We start from the raw sequence: 18,411 nt of genomic DNA, 5'->3' as shown, positions 1-18,411 counted from the left end.
ACACAACGTGCTACTAGCTGTGGTTTTGTGGCTGTGGCCAAAAAGGTAGGCGTGGTCTAAAACATTGCCTCACAATGTATGGTTTGTAGCGTGCCCCTTTGCTTTGCTATGGTTTAGACAAAATAGGACCTGGGCATACACTGAAGAGATTATATCAACAAAATTTAGTCTCAGCATTGATGACAGGGGCAGCTAGGATAACTCTCAGCATGTGTCAGGGAAAGCAATAATGCCCAGCGGGTGACAAGGCAAGCAATAACAATGCCCATCGATAACCCCCAGTAGGTGTCAGGGCAACCAATTACCCGCAGCACAAAAAAAGGACAATAACAATCCACAGCACAATAATAACCTGTAGCACAATAATAACCCACGCCACAATAGTAACCCCAGCACCATAGGAAACCGCATCACAATAATAGACCCAGCACAGTGATAACTATTAGCATGATTGTATCCCCAGCACAATAATAACGCTCAGTACAATAATAATATTACAAAATTCCAAAAGCAACCGCAAGGTGTCAAGGGAATAATTTCATGTATTTTGCACCTTGCCTATCAGACACATAGGGGTGTTACTAAAAAAAGTGTCCCTTTAAGGCATACGGCTTGTGTTGCATTGAATGCTTTGCTATGTTATAAGCACTGGGTTTAAAGCAAAACTAAAGTCTGCAATACTTACCTCTCTTTCAACGGTCCAAGGTATCTCGTCGGTTTTGGTATCTTGTACCCAGCTTCTTCCGGGTGTTCGGCTGCAGCCACCTCCATTGGTCAGCGCAGGGTGACATTGCTCCTGCGCTTATTAAAGAAATTCTGTCATCCTGGCACACTGGATGTGTGCCAAAATGTAAACTCCAAAGAGAACTGTAAGCAGGCAGGTAGGTTTATTTTATAGAAGAAGAGACATTGCATGTCTTTTCTGCAATAAAACCTGCCTGCTCACAGTTTTTTAATTAGAAGACTTTAGTTCCACTTTAATATTAAAGAGGTTGTAAACCCCCATAAATAAACAAAAGAAAACCTGTAAGAAAAATGCATAATAAGCTAGTATGCATCACATACTAGCTCATTATGAAATACTTACCTTAGAATGAAGCCCTGCAGCAGCACCCATACACTGCTGACATGGCCGACATCTTCCCCGGTTTTTCTTCCAGGTTTGCAGGGTTCATGGGCTCCACCGCTGTGATTGTTGGGAGCCACAATAACATCACTGCATGCGGGAGCCGCCGGTCATGGCACAGGCCCTGAAGGAACGGCACGAGCGGCCGTTCCTTCGGAGCACATGCGCCGATAGCGTAATAGTGTATACAGTAAATATACAGTAAAGTGTTTGTTTGTACCTATAGGTAAGCCTATAATAAAGCTAACCTAAAGGTACTGTAAATATCTCCTAAACTTGCACCATTTAGGAAATATTTACAGTACCTATATGTAAGCCTTATTATAGGCTTACCTATATGTACAAACAAACAAGGGTAGTTTACTTCCTCATTAAAGCGTAACTAAAGGGATCAATACTCACCTTTCTAAAGGTCCTTTGCTGGCGCCAGCATCTTTTTCTGTGTGTTGGTTTCTGACCATCTACATTGTCTGGCACATATGCATGAGCTAGTAATCCCAGCCAGACGCTGTATGCTCAGCTGTACCTGCGCAGCTCAGTTTACATTCTGGGGATCATTGTGAGTAAGCAGGTAGGTGTCGTTTTTTTGAAGATTAGACAATGCATGTTTCTTTTGCAGTAAAAAGCCTGTCTGCTCACAGCATGTAACAGCAGAACTTTAGTTCTGCTTTAAGACACACAATTTGAGACAAAATATAATAAAAAAATAAATAAATAGAACACAACATATACTTCTCTGCACACCAAAAGATAATTTGCATTTCTAAGAAAGGAGGGCGAGGAAGCGAGCAGCATTACATGACATTTAAGCTAAAAGCCAGCTTTAACTGCTTCAGCCCCGGAAGATTTTACCCCTTTCCTGACCAGAGCACTTTTTGCGATTCGGCACTGCATCGCTTTAACTGACAATTGTGCGGTTGTGTGACATCCCACAAATAGATCTTTCTTTTGGTGGTATTTCACCACCCCAGCGTTTTTTATTTTTTGCGCTATAAACAAAAAAAGAGCAATTTTGAAAAAAACGCATTATTGTTTACATTTTGCTATAATAAATATCACACAAAAATATATAAAAAAAAATAAATTTCCACAGTTTAGGCCGATACTTATTTTTCTACATATTTTTGGTAAAAAAATAAAAAAAAATGCAAAAAGCGTTTATTGATTGGTTTGCGCAAAAGTTATAGCATTTACAAAATAGGGGATAGTTTTATGCCATTTTTATTTATATATTTTTTACTAGTAATGGTGGCGATCTGCGATTTTTATCATGACTGTGACATTATGGTGGATTTTTGACACATTTTTGGGACCATTGTCATTTATACAGCAATCAGTGCTATACAAATGCACTGATTCCTTTGTAAATGACACTGGCAGTGAAGTGGTTAACCACTAGGGGGCAGGGTAAGGGTTAAGTGTGTCCTGGGGCATGTTTCTAACTGTGGGGGGGGGGGCGTGGCTACATGTGACACGTCACTGATCTCTGCTCCCAATCACAGGGAACAGAGATCAGTGACACTGTCATTAGGTAGAACAGGGAGATGCTTGTTTACATTAGCATCCCCATTCTTCCTCCCGTGAGACGATTTGGTTGTACAATCGCCTTTAGGCTTAGCAAAACAATATAATATGAAGACACACCTAACCAGTGCAATGCATTTGTATAAAGTAAGCAGGACCTTTCAATGCAGTATATATTTTTTGGTAGCTTTAAAGGCGAGTGTATATTCAGATTGTGTAGTGTACAGTCACCCCAAGTCTTGACATCTGAGCTTAAAATGCTTGCATTACAGTTTGTTGGCTATATTAGCATCTACAATCCTACCTACATCTTTGCCATCAGCAACTGAAATTACTCCAATCATTGCTTTCACTAAAGTCAGCCCTATTGTTTGTGTCAAATCCCCACCCTCTCCAATCCTAAAGGGTGCTTCAAGGTCTTCCAATTCCCAGCAAGAGGCTATAGCACTATGGTGACTGCATGTAGGAGGTGGAGTCTGTAGCACTGCAAGGATTACACAAAGTTCTACCCCCATGCAGCCACCATAGCATTATAGATCCCCCTGAACTTCAGTGCAGACTCTGGGCTACACATGAGGAGAAGGTGTGGCTGAGCCGAGACTGAGAGGGGCGGGCTTGCAGCCACCGGTAGGAGAAAGGACATGGAGAGCTGACAGCAAAATGATCAGTGTATTGGATTCTGACTGGGCAGCCCGCAGGAGAAGGAACACAAGTTATAATGAGTGAAGTCACAGGGCTGCTCAACAGGCTAGAGCATCACTTAACATTTATGGTCTGCCAATAGGGGAAGCTGGGAGAATTCATGGAGGTGTTGAAGCACCCACCTGGTACCACCTCTGCCAGTGTTATAATTGAATTCATGAAGTTTTGATACATAATTTTATTTTTAGCTTGATTTTACTATATTTAATGCAATAAATGATATGGGATTGTAATACTGTATTCAGTCATGTTTATTTCTGCAGCTATAAGAACCTTAAAAGCCTCATTTTTCCTTACCTGTTCTTTGTCACATTCATTCTAGGAATGTGGTGCTTGTAATATTCATTCATGGCAATTCTTACAATATAAAGAAATTTGTATATGCCTTTACTGTTAAATACACCAAGTATGCTGTCTTATGGAACATTATTAGGAGCGCCCAAGTCTCATAACTGCTGTTTTAGCACATCATGTCAGCTCAAACAATTACGGTAATGTTACAGAGGCTGCACACCTCTATGAATTTGGTCAGGCAGAACTGACAGAATAAAGGGTTATACTTGTTCTGTGTATGAAATATAATAGGTTGTACAAGCATGAAGTGGAAAGTATGTGAGGTCATTGTGCCTACTTGCTGCCCAAAATAAAGCTAAACTTTTTTTTGTTTTTTGAGGTAGAGAAGAGGACTGTTGGCAAACCTGTCTTGTTATTATTGCTTTTTTTGGAGGCAATCCCCCGTCAGATCACTATAGCTCAGTGGGGATATCTCTGAACAAACCCTCTGGGTCGGGCGAAAAAACAATTACAGTGTGTACTAGGCATTAGGGAGAGCTAATAAGTCTGTGTAAGGATAGATGCTTTGCGTTTTTGTTTTTGTTTTTTTCATGTTTGCATTTGTCCCCTATTGCAGTGCCTGGCTTCCCATGACTTTTTTTGACAAAGGTTTGCTGTACTACATATAGCCAGAACTAAACAAAAGTATTCACCACTCATAAACTTCAATATGGTTCACCACAAACTTAAAGCAAGATTCACAAAACTATTCATGTATTGAGCAGATAGATTTTCTCATCTTTAATAAGGATAAGGTGGGAGTTTGAGGTAGAAGATTAGGTCAGGGTTTTGTATTAACCTATTTAGTGTTAGTTTTAAAAAGCTATTTTTTTTCTCTTTTTTGAATAAAAAGTACACAAGTGCAACGGAAAAGCCAATGGCTAATATTGCTGGGGACTAAAATGTACTCAAATACAGTACTTTTGTTCCAAAAATGTATATAATGAAACATTGAAAATGAATACTTCAATGCCTAAAAACTATTTAGGTTGAGATAATCTAGGGCTGTCATTCTCAATAAGATCACAGACCAATTGCTTGACTTTTAAAGAATATTTTCAGTTTGTAGAATTCATAAATAAAAAAAGTGCATCTCTTCAAGTCAATGAATAACATAATATATGACAATAAAGTGCAAAAAAAAACTATACAACAAAATATCCAAAAAAATTACATCTAGGTCATTCAAAAGTGTTATGTATGAAAAAAATGATTCCGGTCTACAATAGCATCAAAAGTCCACAAAGAGTACACAGATGTGAAATAGTGACTTAAATGAAATCTTCACACTCTGAAGTGAAAATAGTCATATAGAGGAAAGGTGATTTACAGTGCACCCAACCATAAGTGCAATACAGCTCCTTACCAGAACTTGTTGACCTCTGTGTTACAGATGGTCCTATACCACCTTAAGGAATTTAGGTCTGCCTCAAACCAAACCACATCTTTTGTCAAAGAAAATATGGCTTTGTGAATATTTGTGACTCTGAATGGCCTTTCTACAGGATTGTACACAAACAGTTCAGACCATCTAATGAGATCCATGTACTTGATGACATCAGCGTCGTAGGCCCCACCCTACGTGTTTTTTTTATAGATGACAAACAACATTTTTTAAAGTACTTTTAAATGGCATTCTTCAAGTCATTGAATGTAATACAAATTTTCATACAAACATTTAAATAAAAATCTACATACACATATACAGTATATATATATATATATATATATATATATATATATATATATATATATATATATATATATATATATATATATATATGGCTTGCTTTAGAGAGTGGGAGTTAGAAGGCTGCAAGTTGCAATTCATTACTGAATCAGATTCATAAGTGAAGGTAGCTGGTGTAAATAATATTTGGCACAACATAATGAATTTATTCTTTATAATATAATAATGTACAATTCTGTACAATAGTGTAGTACAGAGTTAATACGGTAATTAGAAAGTGTTTAGAAATTAGAAATTAATCATTTTTGAGTATAGCCTCAAATATTAAAACCTAAAAATAGGCATAAAAACAAGTGCCATCATCCAAATATTGTATAGAAATAAAGGGGAGGTGAAGGAAACTTCATGCAGTATACAAATACTTGTAGGCTTCCAAATGATTATCTGGTAATGGAATTTTCTCACAGATTAAACAATCCTCTACTAGTTTTGCGGTCCATAGACTGCTTCGTCAAGAGGAATAATCTATAAGACAAGTAATATATTTAGAACCAAAAACATAAAAAGTTTACAAAGACATGTTACAAACCATAAACCATCAGCAGTAGTACTGCGAAATCGCTTACCCATAGATCCAAGGCAAATAAAAGCCCCTAATCGCCCAGAAAGCCCCCCACTGTGGACATGGGGGATTTTAGTGGACAGTATATCTAGATAAGAGAAAGGGTATGTACAAATAAATGTATTGAGATAAAGTCCATTAGGATGGTATATACCTCACTAAGTGGGGGGAGGGGGAGATTTGGAAGGGAGGATGGGAAGGGGAAAGAAAGGAGTTGAGAAGGTTATACTGAATGAGAATGGGAAAGGAAGGAGGAAGGAGAAAAAAAGAGCAGGTGGAAAGAGGGGGTTTGTAAAGGGGGGTCTAGGGGGAAGGAGATTGGGGAGAGAGGATTTGGGAGTTGTTTAGGGGAAGGGGGGGTTGGAGAAAGGTTCTGGTTACCGGGAAGGTGAGGAGGAGGGCCAGAGAGAGAAAGGGGGGGGAAAGAAGGGACAACTTGGTACACAAACCAAGGCAGAGAAAAGAAGGTATGCAGGCTTACAATAGTGAGTTAAGGTATTAAAACCTACCTGGTAAAAATACTCTGTAAAATATTCAGAGAAATTATTATTCCAGGAGGGAAGGAGGGGAGGATGGGAAAGAGCAGAACAGGAGGACAGAACGTTAATGGGTTCTCCTCAGTAATTGTGCCAATGGGACGCAGGAAATATGCAGTGCTCGTGGGCAGTTGCAAGCTAGTGGCTCAAGTCACATAGAGAGGAAAACAACCCGGTAGGGGAATTCCATAACACCTCTGCTTGATGCAGCCAGCACGAAGTCCGATCCAATCGGTTAAGTCTGGAGGTATATAGCAAACAGGCTGTCCATGAGAAAAGAGCAGATAAACTAGCATGGCAGTGATCAGATTAAAAGTGTCTCACCTTGGTCCATATTAGTGGCCTCCCAAACCCTCCTGGAAGCAAGATCCGCGCTGTTCGTCAAAGGGCCAAAGGCCCATTAGTTGAGCTCCCCAACCCGGAAGACATTCAGACGCCGCCGCATGGCGGTGCATGACATCATCTGGAATAATAATTTCTTTGAATGTTTTACAGAGTATTTTTACCTGGTAGATTGTAATACCTTAATCCAAACCCTCCCTCCCCAATCTCCTTCCCTCTTAAACCCCCCAACAACCTCCCCTCCCCTTTCTTTCCCCTTCCCATCCTCCCTTCCAAATCTTCTCCTTCTTTCCTTTCCCTCCCACTTAGTGTAGTATATATATATATATTATATATATATATATATATATATATAATGGACTTTATCTCAATAATCATTTTACTTGTACATACCCTTACTCTTATCTAGATATACTTTCCACTAAAATCCCCCATGTACATGGCGGGGGGACTTTCTGGATGATTAGGGGCTGTTATTGGCCTCGGGTAAGCGATTGCTCAGTACTACTGCTGATGGTTTATGCTTTGTAACATGTCTTTGGAAACTTTTTCTGTTTTTGGTTCTAAATATATTACTTGTCTTATATATTATTCCTACTGAAGTCTATGGACCGCAAAACTAGTAGAGGATTGTTTAATCTGAGTGAAAATTCCATTACCAGATAATCATTTGGAAGCCTTACAAGTATTTGTATACTGTATGAAAATTCCTTCACCCTGTTTTAAAAATGAGATTGCTCAATTGTATGTATATGTAATAAATGATATATTTTTTTACCATAAGTTTATCATTGTTTATTAGTACCGAGATAGTCCACAATATTTTCTTTGGGTCGCAGTGTTAGGTAGGACAGCTTCAGCAACTTTCCCCACCCTACCTCCTCCCCTTGCTTACATGCAAAATTACCTGAAGAATGGCTAGTTTTATTTATTGTAAACTAGTTTCTAGGATGTTAAGGTGATCAAAACAGAAAACAATGAAACGTTGTTTGATGTTTTGGTGGTATTGTTAGTAGGGGTGATAAATCCATCAGTAAGTATGGTAAAGATGAATATTACCGATATTGTTTAAGTACTATTTATAGGTTACTGAATATGTGAAGGATAGTTTGGTGGTGCAAAGCAGTATTAGGTTTGTGGCGTTTATAGCTGTGCTGTTAGCTCAAAATGAGATTTCAGATATACAGTGCCTTGAAAAAGTATTCATACTCCTTGAAAATTCCCACATTTTGTAAAACGTAAATGTATTTTATTGGGATTTTATGTGATAGACCAACACAAAATGGCACATCATTTTGAAGTGGAAAGAAAATGATATATGGTTTTCCAGATATTTTACAAATAAATATCTGAAAAGTGTGGCATGCATTTGTATTCATCCCCCTTTACTCTGATACCCCTAACTAAAATCTAGTGGAACCTGCCTTCAGAAGTTGTGTAATTAGTAAATAGAGTCCACCTGTGTGTAATTTATTCTCAGTATACATACAGTTGTTCTGTGAAGCCCTCAGAGGTTTGTTAGAGAACCTTATTGAACAAAAAGCATCATGAAGGCCAAAGAATGCACCAGACAGGTCAGGGATAAAGTTGTCTAGCAGTTTAAAGCAGGGTTAGGTTATAAAAAAATATTCCAAACTTTGAGAATCTCGCGGAGCACTGTTCAAGCCATCATCCAAAAATGGAAAGAGTTTGGCACAACTGCAAACCTACCAAGACATGGCCGTCCACCTTAACTGATAGGCCGGGCAAGGAGAGCATTAATCAGAGAAGCAGCCAAGAGGTCCATGGTAACTCTGGAGGAGCTGCAGAGATACACAGCTCAGGTGGGAGAATCCGTTCACAGGACAACTATTAGCCATGCACGCCACAAATTTGGCCTTTATGGAAGAGTGGCAAGAAGAAAGCCATTGTTGACAGAAAGTCATAAGAAGTCTCATTTGCAGTATGTGAAACATGTGGAAGAAGGTGCTCTGGTCAGATGAGACCAACATTTTACTTTTCTGGCCTAAAAGCAAAATGCTATGTGTGGCAGAAAACAAAAACTTCACATCACCCTGAACAACACGCCATCCCCACCGTGAAACATGGTGGTGGCAGCATCATGTTGTGGAGATGCTTTTCTTCAGTAGGGACAGAGAAGCTGGTTAGAGTTGAATGGAAGATGGAGGAAGCCAAATGTAGGGCAATCTTAGAAGAAATCCTAGTAAAGTCTGCAAAAGACTTGAGACCGGGGCAGAGGTTCACCTTCCAGCAGGGAAACAACCATATACATACAGCCAGAGCTACACATACATGGAATGGCCCAGTCAAAGTCCAGACCTAAATACAATTGAAAATCTGTGGCAAGACTTGAAAATTGCTTATAACAGATGTTCTCCATCTAATCTGACATTGCTTGAGCTATTTTGCAAAGAAGAGTGAGCAAAAATGTCACTCTCTTGATGTACAAAGCTGGCAGAGACATACCCAAAAAGCCTTGCAGCTGTAATTGCAGTGAAAGGTGGTTACACAAAGTATTGACTCAGGGGGCTGAATACAAATGCATGCCACACTTTTCACCTATTTTTATTTGTATCTTACTGATGCTTTTAAAAAAAACATTTATCATTTTCCTTCTACTTCAACAAGTATGTGTCACTTTGTGTTGGTCTATCACAAAAAACAATAAAATAAATTTACATTTTTGGTTGTAACACGAAAAAATTTAAAAAATTTAGAGGGGTATAAATACTTTTCCAATGCACTGTAGGTGTGTTTTAACACATTATCCTTTGTCCTAGTCTTATAGAAAATGACAAAAGACAAAAGAGCTGGCTAGTTTTAGATAAAAGAACACACACATTATACAATTCTCTTATTCAATTTTTCTTTAGATTTACCTTCAACTTTATAGTGCAGAGGCCTGCCTGATTGCATAATGATTGAAAGTGTTTAGGTTTGACCTCATATTATATGGTTTTGGTAAATCTACAGGAAAATTTTACACAAAATTTGTATAATGTATGGCCAGCCTTACAAATAACACTATTTATCAGCAGTAAGGTATAGGGCTGGATGGTACCAATATAAACAGGTTACTCTTAAAAATGTCTATAACAGACTTTGAGACATACCAATTAAAAATATAAGTAAAGGAGAAGTTAAAAGCCTTTAAAGGAATCACTGAAAGATCAAAAGGAGGAACTGAACATCACAATTTTACAGTGTCCTTTACAGTGAGAAAGCCAAGGATATTTATTGATAGGGGGTAGTTAGTAGGGTCATTAACTACAGGCATAGCCTGAAGTATTTTCAATGAGTAATGTCTCCAAGATTTAGCAGACAAGAATTCAATGAAAATTATTCTAGTGCTGTTTTGTTTTAGTAGGTAGAATTGAATTGGTAATAGTTATCAGGTAGCTGTATTGCAATGATAAAATATTAGTCTATCATATTATTGTTAGTATCAACGGCAGTGCAATTTTTTCCTCTTTAAAAATGACAGCCAAGATGCAGCCTGTAATACAAATAAAAGGTCAGTAATAAAAGTGGAGGTTGAATTTCCTGGAGAAATGTTTAAGATTGACAAATATGAGGTATAGGAGTCGGGTTTTGCTCTGTTTTGCTCTGTTATAAACAATCACATGAGATTAAATTATACATTACTAGTGAGGGAAATCTTCAGGCAAACAACTTTATAAAGACCTAGATTATTTTTGGTTTCTAGTTTTTATGTGCTAGTGGTTATTGGGAACATAGGGTAATCAAAACAACTGGTTACATGGTCTAAGGTGGATGTTTATGGCCATTTGGGTTTAGTGGCCATATTTGAACATACGTGGTGCAAAATTAAAGAAATAATGAAATAAAAGCATCAGTAAGATTTTTTTCACTGATGTCCCTAGAGTTAATGCATTCATGCTTTTGGTTTCTAGCAACAGGGAAGTGAAAAGTGGAATTAAGATGATAAATCTTATTAAATGTAATTTTAAAAGTCACCTGAATATAAGTGATTGTATGGGATGGTGAAGTAGCTAGCTGCTCAAGATCAATCAAATGGAAATCATCCAGAATAAGATAAGCATAAATAAACTGAATTGCAAAGTCAGGAGGACAACACATAAAAATACATAATAAATTAATAAAATATTGCAAGAATTACCTAACAAGTGCTTTTTAGTGCAAGGCGTAACTCTACCCTACAACCGTTCTCGTTTTCTAGGTTGGCTTTGGTTATGAACAAAGTGCAATAGAGGCCACATCTGGGTCAGTGATCATGGTATGATAGCCAGGAGATATAGATATCTAAAGAGACAGAGGTCATGGACAGGGTTAGTCTCACAAGAGTTGAGAGTTTTGAAATGTTTTAGTTATACTTTCTATTGCCTTTAATAATACTTTATAAATTGCATAGCTTGAGCACAAGAAATAGATACTACAAAGCTATTGATGTTAGGGTTTGCTAATAAACTGTTTTATAAACATATAGATATAATACATTAACATTAGTATATTTTCAGGTGTGCATCTGGTTTTACTGGTAATCCAAGTATTCCAGGAGGTTCTTGTCAAGAATGTGAGTGCAACCCATATGGATCATTATCTATGATATGTCACCCAGGAACTGGTCAATGCATGTGTACACCTGAAGCTACAGGCTTGAAGTGTGGTGGCTGCACTCAACGGCATGTGCGGGAGGGCCCAGTGTGTGCATGTACGTATATTAACCTGATTTACCCTTGTTGTTGTTGATGTTGATTAAGAAACCCAAGTATTTTCTGATGATTATTGTGTTCCATTGCCAATATCACATACAGATATTATATTTTCATATTCCACTTTCTAAAGGTGGCCTTTATGTAATAGTGTATTTAGTACAGGGTGATGTTAATTATGGTTGTTAAACTAAATTTGGTTATTCCATTTTTTCAAGCCAACGAGAGTTGTCTTACAGCTGATTACATCTTCTTCCTGTTCTCACTGCCTGCTTACTTGGGTCAGATGGAAACTCTCCCATGAAAAACTGTGGGAAATCTTCTGACACACAGGACAAAATAAACATATTTGAGTTATTACTTCAATCATCCAACATGTTTAAAACAAACACCATAGATATTCAAAGTAAAATACCTCTTTTACTTAACTCAGTAAATAAACTCTTTTAATAACCTCAGTTATTTTGAAAACTAAAAATTTACTTTGCTATGTGGACATTTTCTACTCCTTTAGTAAACCCAGCTGAAAGAAAAACAGAAATTAGAGGAAAAAATATTTAGGGTGAGGCATTTTGGGGTTGATTCACTCAAGTATAATAAGTCCAAATGTTCCTTATTTGAAGTGACTGCCCCTTTTTTTTAACTAAATCCATCTGCCCCTCTTTCTTCCACAAATATCACTCTTTTGGGCCTCATGTAGAGGCTTGTTTAAATAAATATAATATTAAACCACAAAACAAGTTAAGGCGATAATTGTAAATGGACATCAAAGATAAAAGATGTTTTTTGTCAATGTAGTGTAAAAAGTTAAGAGGTCTGTTCTCAGTAAATCATTTCAAATTTGTGAGGTTGTATATGATGTTGTGAAATCTATCCCCACACCCTATATTTTAGTGATGAAAACATTTTTACATCCCTATATTACTCTTCTGCTTCTAGCTTGTTGTTTATATTCTGAAATATTTTCCCTTGGTATTTTGATAGCTCTGTAGGGCTGATCATCAAGTATTCATAAAAGAGAAGCTTAAAAAATCCACAAAACCAATGGTTGAATTTGGACACAGAATGACTACCTAATTCTAGCTAACAGCTGAGGTTTTCAGAATGTCCACACCATTTTATTGTTACTTTTTAATGCTGACAGCTAGCAAAGTTAATATTCCCCAGCTTTGTGAATAGTGTGAAGGTGTCTTCAGTGTGAACACCCACACATGTAAAATTAAGCTACATTTTACTTGATGACCGATAAAGTGAACTCAGCACATTGCTAGGGGGTCATTCTCACTTGTTCATTTTTAGCAGATGTATTTTCTAACTCATGAAAAGATGTGTTGCAATGCGCTTTACATTACATGTCAATCTGTGTTATAACATGGGTTAACACAAGTAAGTATGCATTGATGCATGTTTGCACACATAATGGACATCCATATGCATTGATGCACATTGTGATGTGCATTTTCTTTTTTTTTTTATAAACTATTTTATTTAGAGAAAACATGTACAGACATCTCAATCCACTCTTGTACAAAACCAGATTTTGAGACACCGAAGCTGCAGTACAGGTGCAGGAACTGACATTTCAACAAAAAACCTACTCATGCCATTTCTGGAGCTCTCAGTCCCTTGGTCCCTTCAGGGTGATCTGACTTGTTTAATTACACTCTATCTTAGTGATGGGATCAGTGATTTCCTTTACTACCTCCTCGTTATCCGGGTGTCTATTGAGAGAAGAGTGCTAGTAGGGGAGGATGAGTAGATTTCTTATGAGCTTAGTGTGTTGGGGTTATGCAAGCCTGTGGCAAGTGATATAATGTGCCCCATATTCAATGGGGGGCCTATATGAATTTAGTTAAGGAATATACTAAATGAGGTGCGGTGAATAAGAGATTCTGCACATAGTCAGGTTGAGGTTGTATATTATTATATGGGGGGGTATAGGGGTAAGGAGCACTCGAGTGGGGTTGATGTATGGTGGGGGAAAGGGGCGACAGGGAGGGAGGGTTAGGTGGGAGAGGAAGGAGGCGGAGAAGGTGGGAGGGAGCAAGGGTGGGAGAATAGGAAAAGAGAGAAAAAAATGGGGGAAAAAAGGGGGGCCTGGAGAGAAGGTGGGCTGTTCAGATAGTCCTTCTCTGACTCTCCTTCCCGGGATCCCCCTCTCTTCCCTGCTCCCACGTAAGGGTAGGAGCTTCCCTCTCAGGATTTATTGTCCCTTCAGACTGACTTTGCTCGGGTAGACCAAGGGGTGGTTGTGTCTGTGTCTGCGATTTGTGCTCCCTTGTGGCCCCTCGTCCCCTTCTCCATCTCCCCGTCATAACCCCTCCCTCCACTGCCATCCCTCTCTTGTGAATGGGCTCAGCTAAGGTTTTCCAAGATAATCACTAATAGCTTATGATTGTGATTCGAGGACTCTGGCGTAAGCTGGGGTGGTCTGGAAATGTATCCAGCAGGCCCATTGTTTGCTGAATTTTGAGGGTGTGTCTCATGACATGTGGATCAACTCTTCCATCTCGGTGGTTTTTCATATTCTGTAGAACCATTTTTTTTGATTGTAGGGAACTGAGGGGAACCCCAATGAATAGGTATACACTGCTTTGCTGCATTGATCATGTGCATTGCCAAGGATTTGTGGTATGCGTTATGTGGTCGGGGTAAGTGATGGAGAAGACATTTGGTTGGGGATAGGTCTAGTTCGTACAAGGTCACTTGGGAGGTGATTCAACATACTTCCTTCCAAAAAGTTTGTAGTGGGGTGCAGGCCCACCAGATATGTAATAGGGTTCCTTTGCTGTTATGGCATCTCCAGCATGTATCTGGGGTGGCCGGATAAAGTCTATTTAGAAGAGCTGGTGTGCAGTACCACCTAGATTGGATCTTATAGCCATTCTCTTGTGTGCTTACATTTGGCAAACCTTTGTGAATGTTTAGGAAGATGTGTCCCCATTGATCGTCTGAGAGCGAGAGGGACAGGTCTTCTTCCCAATATTTGCATACAATGCTTGTACTGGGGCGCACATCCGTGAACAGGAGGCTGTGTGTGTAGGTTATAAGGTGTCATTGGGGGGAGTTTTGGGTGCAAAAGTGGGAAATTAACATGTAAATCCAGGGATGGATGGGGAGTTTATCCATTTGATCAGCTATATCAGAGGCAGGTAGAAGTTTTCCTGTGTTAAAGAATTGGCAAGCTCGGATTTGATCTTGCAACCAATTATCAGTGGGAAAGTGGGGGGACATTCCCAGACAGAAATCTGGGTTTAGTTTAACCGAATTTAGTGGGACTAGAATAGATAATATTCCTGTTTGGGTGCATAATTTCAGTTGCGCTTATTGTTGACATGATGTGACAGGGTGTCAGGTACCATGTGATAACTGTGGGCCAATCACAGCATCACTACAGTAAGCACAGCTGTTATGAATGAAAATCATTCATAATAGTTGTGTATACATAGCGATCATGTGATCCCTGGCCGCTTAAAGCTGCCCGGTACCAGGAACCATAAACTCAGTTACAGGAGCAGCATACTGCATGCGCATGTGTGAAGCAACATAAATTTACATTGTTGAGGCCCACAGTAAAAGTACTGTGGGTGGTCCAAAAATAATCAGATATCAGAGTAAACAATAAGCAGAAAAAACTATGCAAAAGTTAAGATGACCATAGATAGGTAGTTTTTTCATTCCACCTCGGCAAAAAAAGCAAGCAAGGTAGATGCAGGAATAACCCCCCCAAGACTTTGTATTCTGACAGCGGGACTCATATATGCAGAATACACTAATCAGTGGCTGCAGCTGCTGATCAGCACTTCCCTCGTTTTATTAACTTCTGTCGGGTGGGAATGGCCACACACAGATCGAAATTAGGCCAGTCCCTGCTGAACCAGATGAATTTTGATATGTCTATGGTCAGCTTTGAATATAAAGGGGTGGGTCCTGCGCAAATCGTGCCACTCAAATAAAATACACAAATTCAAAATAATATAAATATGTGCATACATACAATGCCGTGAAAAAAAAAAAAATATAGTCCAAAAAACAGCACGCATAAAAATATATAAAAAAAAATGGAAAAAAGGTTTAATGATAGAACAATAATAAAATGTCCGCTACTCAAGGCTCCCAGAACTCTCACCTTTAAGCGAAGTGAATAAGCAAATCAAACAAACTCCAGGATTCTCTTATTTCATTCATAAATAATAAATAATAGCCATCAGGAAATCCAAAGGAGGGATGCAATGATACAATTCCGCCACTAGAGGGCCAGTCCCAGCTTCCAGAATAGGTGAAATGGATCTTCACTTCTATTTCACAGTGTATGGCTCAAAATAAGAGAGAGGAGGGGGAGAGAGAGAAACAGGAGACTTCCATAGTGTAGTAGTTTAAAAAACGGCAGGTAGATTTATTAAAAAGCAGTAAAGACTCTCACATTTTAATTGCAAAAACAAGCACAATCAGGAAGAGGGTATAATGACAACTTCCTCCCGCCTTACTCTACTTCCGGTTCGTCCTCTGGCCAATCCCTACGCGTTACGTCATGTGACTTCTTCATGGGGATGCTGATAGGACCTTGCTGGCCTCCATAAGTATAATGAGAACAGGAACCGGAAATGCCAGTTCGGCCATTTTGGAAAAGGGCAAGGATAGAGGTAAACAAGCGAAAACAGGAAGTGCTGTCTCCACCATCTTGCTACTCCAACATTGCTAGACGGAAGTGTAGAAAACCACCATCTTGGAGTAGAAGAAAAACACAGAATCGCCAATATAGACAAAAACAGCGCTAATAAAATATTCAAAAAAATATAAATTACTTTAATGATAAAATTAACATACATATTATATCCCAAATGCATCTAAAAAGCAAAACGCTAAATCTGAGATTAAGACGTTTTGCTTTTTAGATGCATTTGGGATATAATATGTATGTTAATTTTATCATTAAAGTAATTTATATTTTTTTGAATATTTTATTAGCGCTGTTTTTGTCTATATTGGCGATTCTGTGTTTTTCTTCTACTCCAAGATGGTGGTTTTCTACACTTCCGTCTAGCAATGTTGGAGTAGCAAGATCAGCACTTGGAGACAGCACTTCCTGTTTTCGCTTGTTTACCTCTATCCTTGCCCTTTTCCAAAATGGCCGAACTGGCATTTCCGGTTCCTGTTCTCATTATACTTATGGAGGCCAGCAAGGTCCTATCAGCATCCCCATGAAGAAGTCACATGACGTAACGCGTAGGGATTGGCCAGAGGACGAACCGGAAGTAGAGTAAGGCGGGAGGAAGTTGTCATTATACCCTCTTCCTGATTGTGCTTGTTTTTGCAATTAAAATGTGAGAGTCTTTACTGCTTTTTAATAAATCTACCTGCCGTTTTTTAAACTACTACACTATGGAAGTCTCCTGTTTCTCTCTCTCCCCCTCCTCTCTCTTATTTTGAGCCATACACTGTGAAATAGAAGTGAAGATCCATTTCACCTATTCTGGAAGCTGGGACTGGCCCTCTAGTGGCGGAATTGTATCATTGCATCCCTCCTTTGGATTTCCTGATGGCTATTATTTATTATTTATGAATGAAATAAGAGAATCCTGGAGTTTGTTTGATTTGCTTATTCACTTCGCTTAAAGGTGAGAGTTCTGGGAGCCTTGAGTAGCGGACATTTTATTATTGTTCTATCATTAAACCTTTTTTCCATTTTTTTTTATATATTTTTATGCGTGCTGTTTTTTGGACTATATTTTTTTTTTCACGGCATTGTATGTATGCACATATTTATATTATTTTGAATTTGTGTATTTTATTTGAGTGGCACGATTTGCGCAGGACCCACCCCTTTATATTCATTATTTGATAGTTTGTGCTCACTATTTTGTCCTGCTGCATTTTTTAGTTAGCATTTGCACTTTATATCACTCAGGCTCTTTTTCACAGCATCTGTGTTTCATTATATCTGATTTTGGATTTTGTTCCACTTTAGTCACTTATTACCACTTAGCGGCGCGAAGGCTGACCACTTTTATGGTCAGCTTTACTTTCAGCAAAAGCTGTACACTAGTCTATTTTTTTTACAGGAAAAGCTTATATTGATCCATTCCAATCCTCTCCCTGATCCTCCTTATTGGTCCTTTAACTGGTGATCTAAGTTCAACATGTACATGGAGAGTCAAGATTTACATACACCTTAACGCGAAGTTCCACCCAAAAGTGGAAGCTCCACTTATCTGCTTCCTCTGCCCTTCCAGTACCACATTTGGCACCTTCCGGGGGTTGGAACAGGTACCTGTTTTAACAGGTATCCATCCCAACTTCCAGGAGACCTGGCTAAGGCCAGATGCGGCGAGGTCCCCCAGAAGTTTGGCCCCCCTCCTCTAAATGCAGAATTCAAAACTAAGCTCTGAATAAACTCATGTCACATACCCTAAAAAATCTTTTATTTGTAAGCTTTCAACTCCTTATATCTTAGCTTTCAGATTTAGAACTTGCTAAATACACTCAAGTGTCCATTTACGTTTTTACTATATCTATAATGAAGTTCACAGATCCCCACTGTCTAATTTCATCTGAAAATCTACTGAGAGTGCATGGGTTGATATTTGGATCACACACAAAATGCTATTCTCTAGTGAAGTGAAAACTCTTGCCAAGACCCAATTCCTATGTTGATCATTCCGCAGTGTATGGTAAGGTAGTAATGCATAACTGTGTGGATTGCTGTGGCTTTATGCATGTGTTTGATATGCTAACTGGTTTATTAGAAATTCAAAATAGTAATGCCTGATATGTTTTTTTTTTTTTTTCAAATTTTCTATTTTGTATATGCAGAGAGGGTAGGAGAGATATTTCAATTTAAA

At 38.6% G+C, this 18,411-nt stretch overlaps 1 protein-coding gene across 6 annotated transcripts in view; it reads left to right on the top strand.

The window, feature by feature from the left end:
• The window catches only part of LAMA2 (laminin subunit alpha 2), a 1,237,914-nt gene that overhangs the window by 925,307 nt on the left and 294,196 nt on the right, over positions 1-18,411 (top strand). For 4 of the 6 annotated variants that reach the window (XM_077486899.1, XM_077486895.1, XM_077486898.1 and 1 more), the window contains one exon: positions 11,375-11,568. In XM_077486899.1, coding sequence (XP_077343025.1) covers positions 11,375-11,568 — 194 coding nt within the window. The remainder of the gene's footprint in view (positions 1-11,374; positions 11,569-18,411) is intronic. The other 2 variants (XM_077486900.1, XM_077486897.1) reach the window with 1 other exon arrangement.

The sequence above is a fragment of the Lithobates pipiens genome, unplaced genomic scaffold (assembly GCF_037356315.1).
Source record: "Lithobates pipiens isolate NorthernLeopardFrog02 unplaced genomic scaffold, aLitPip1_a1.2 Scaffold_18, whole genome shotgun sequence".
Taxonomy (NCBI): Eukaryota; Metazoa; Chordata; class Amphibia; order Anura; family Ranidae; genus Lithobates; species Lithobates pipiens.
Note: the sequence above shows the minus strand (reverse complement) of the source record. Positions and strands in the feature narration are given on the sequence as shown.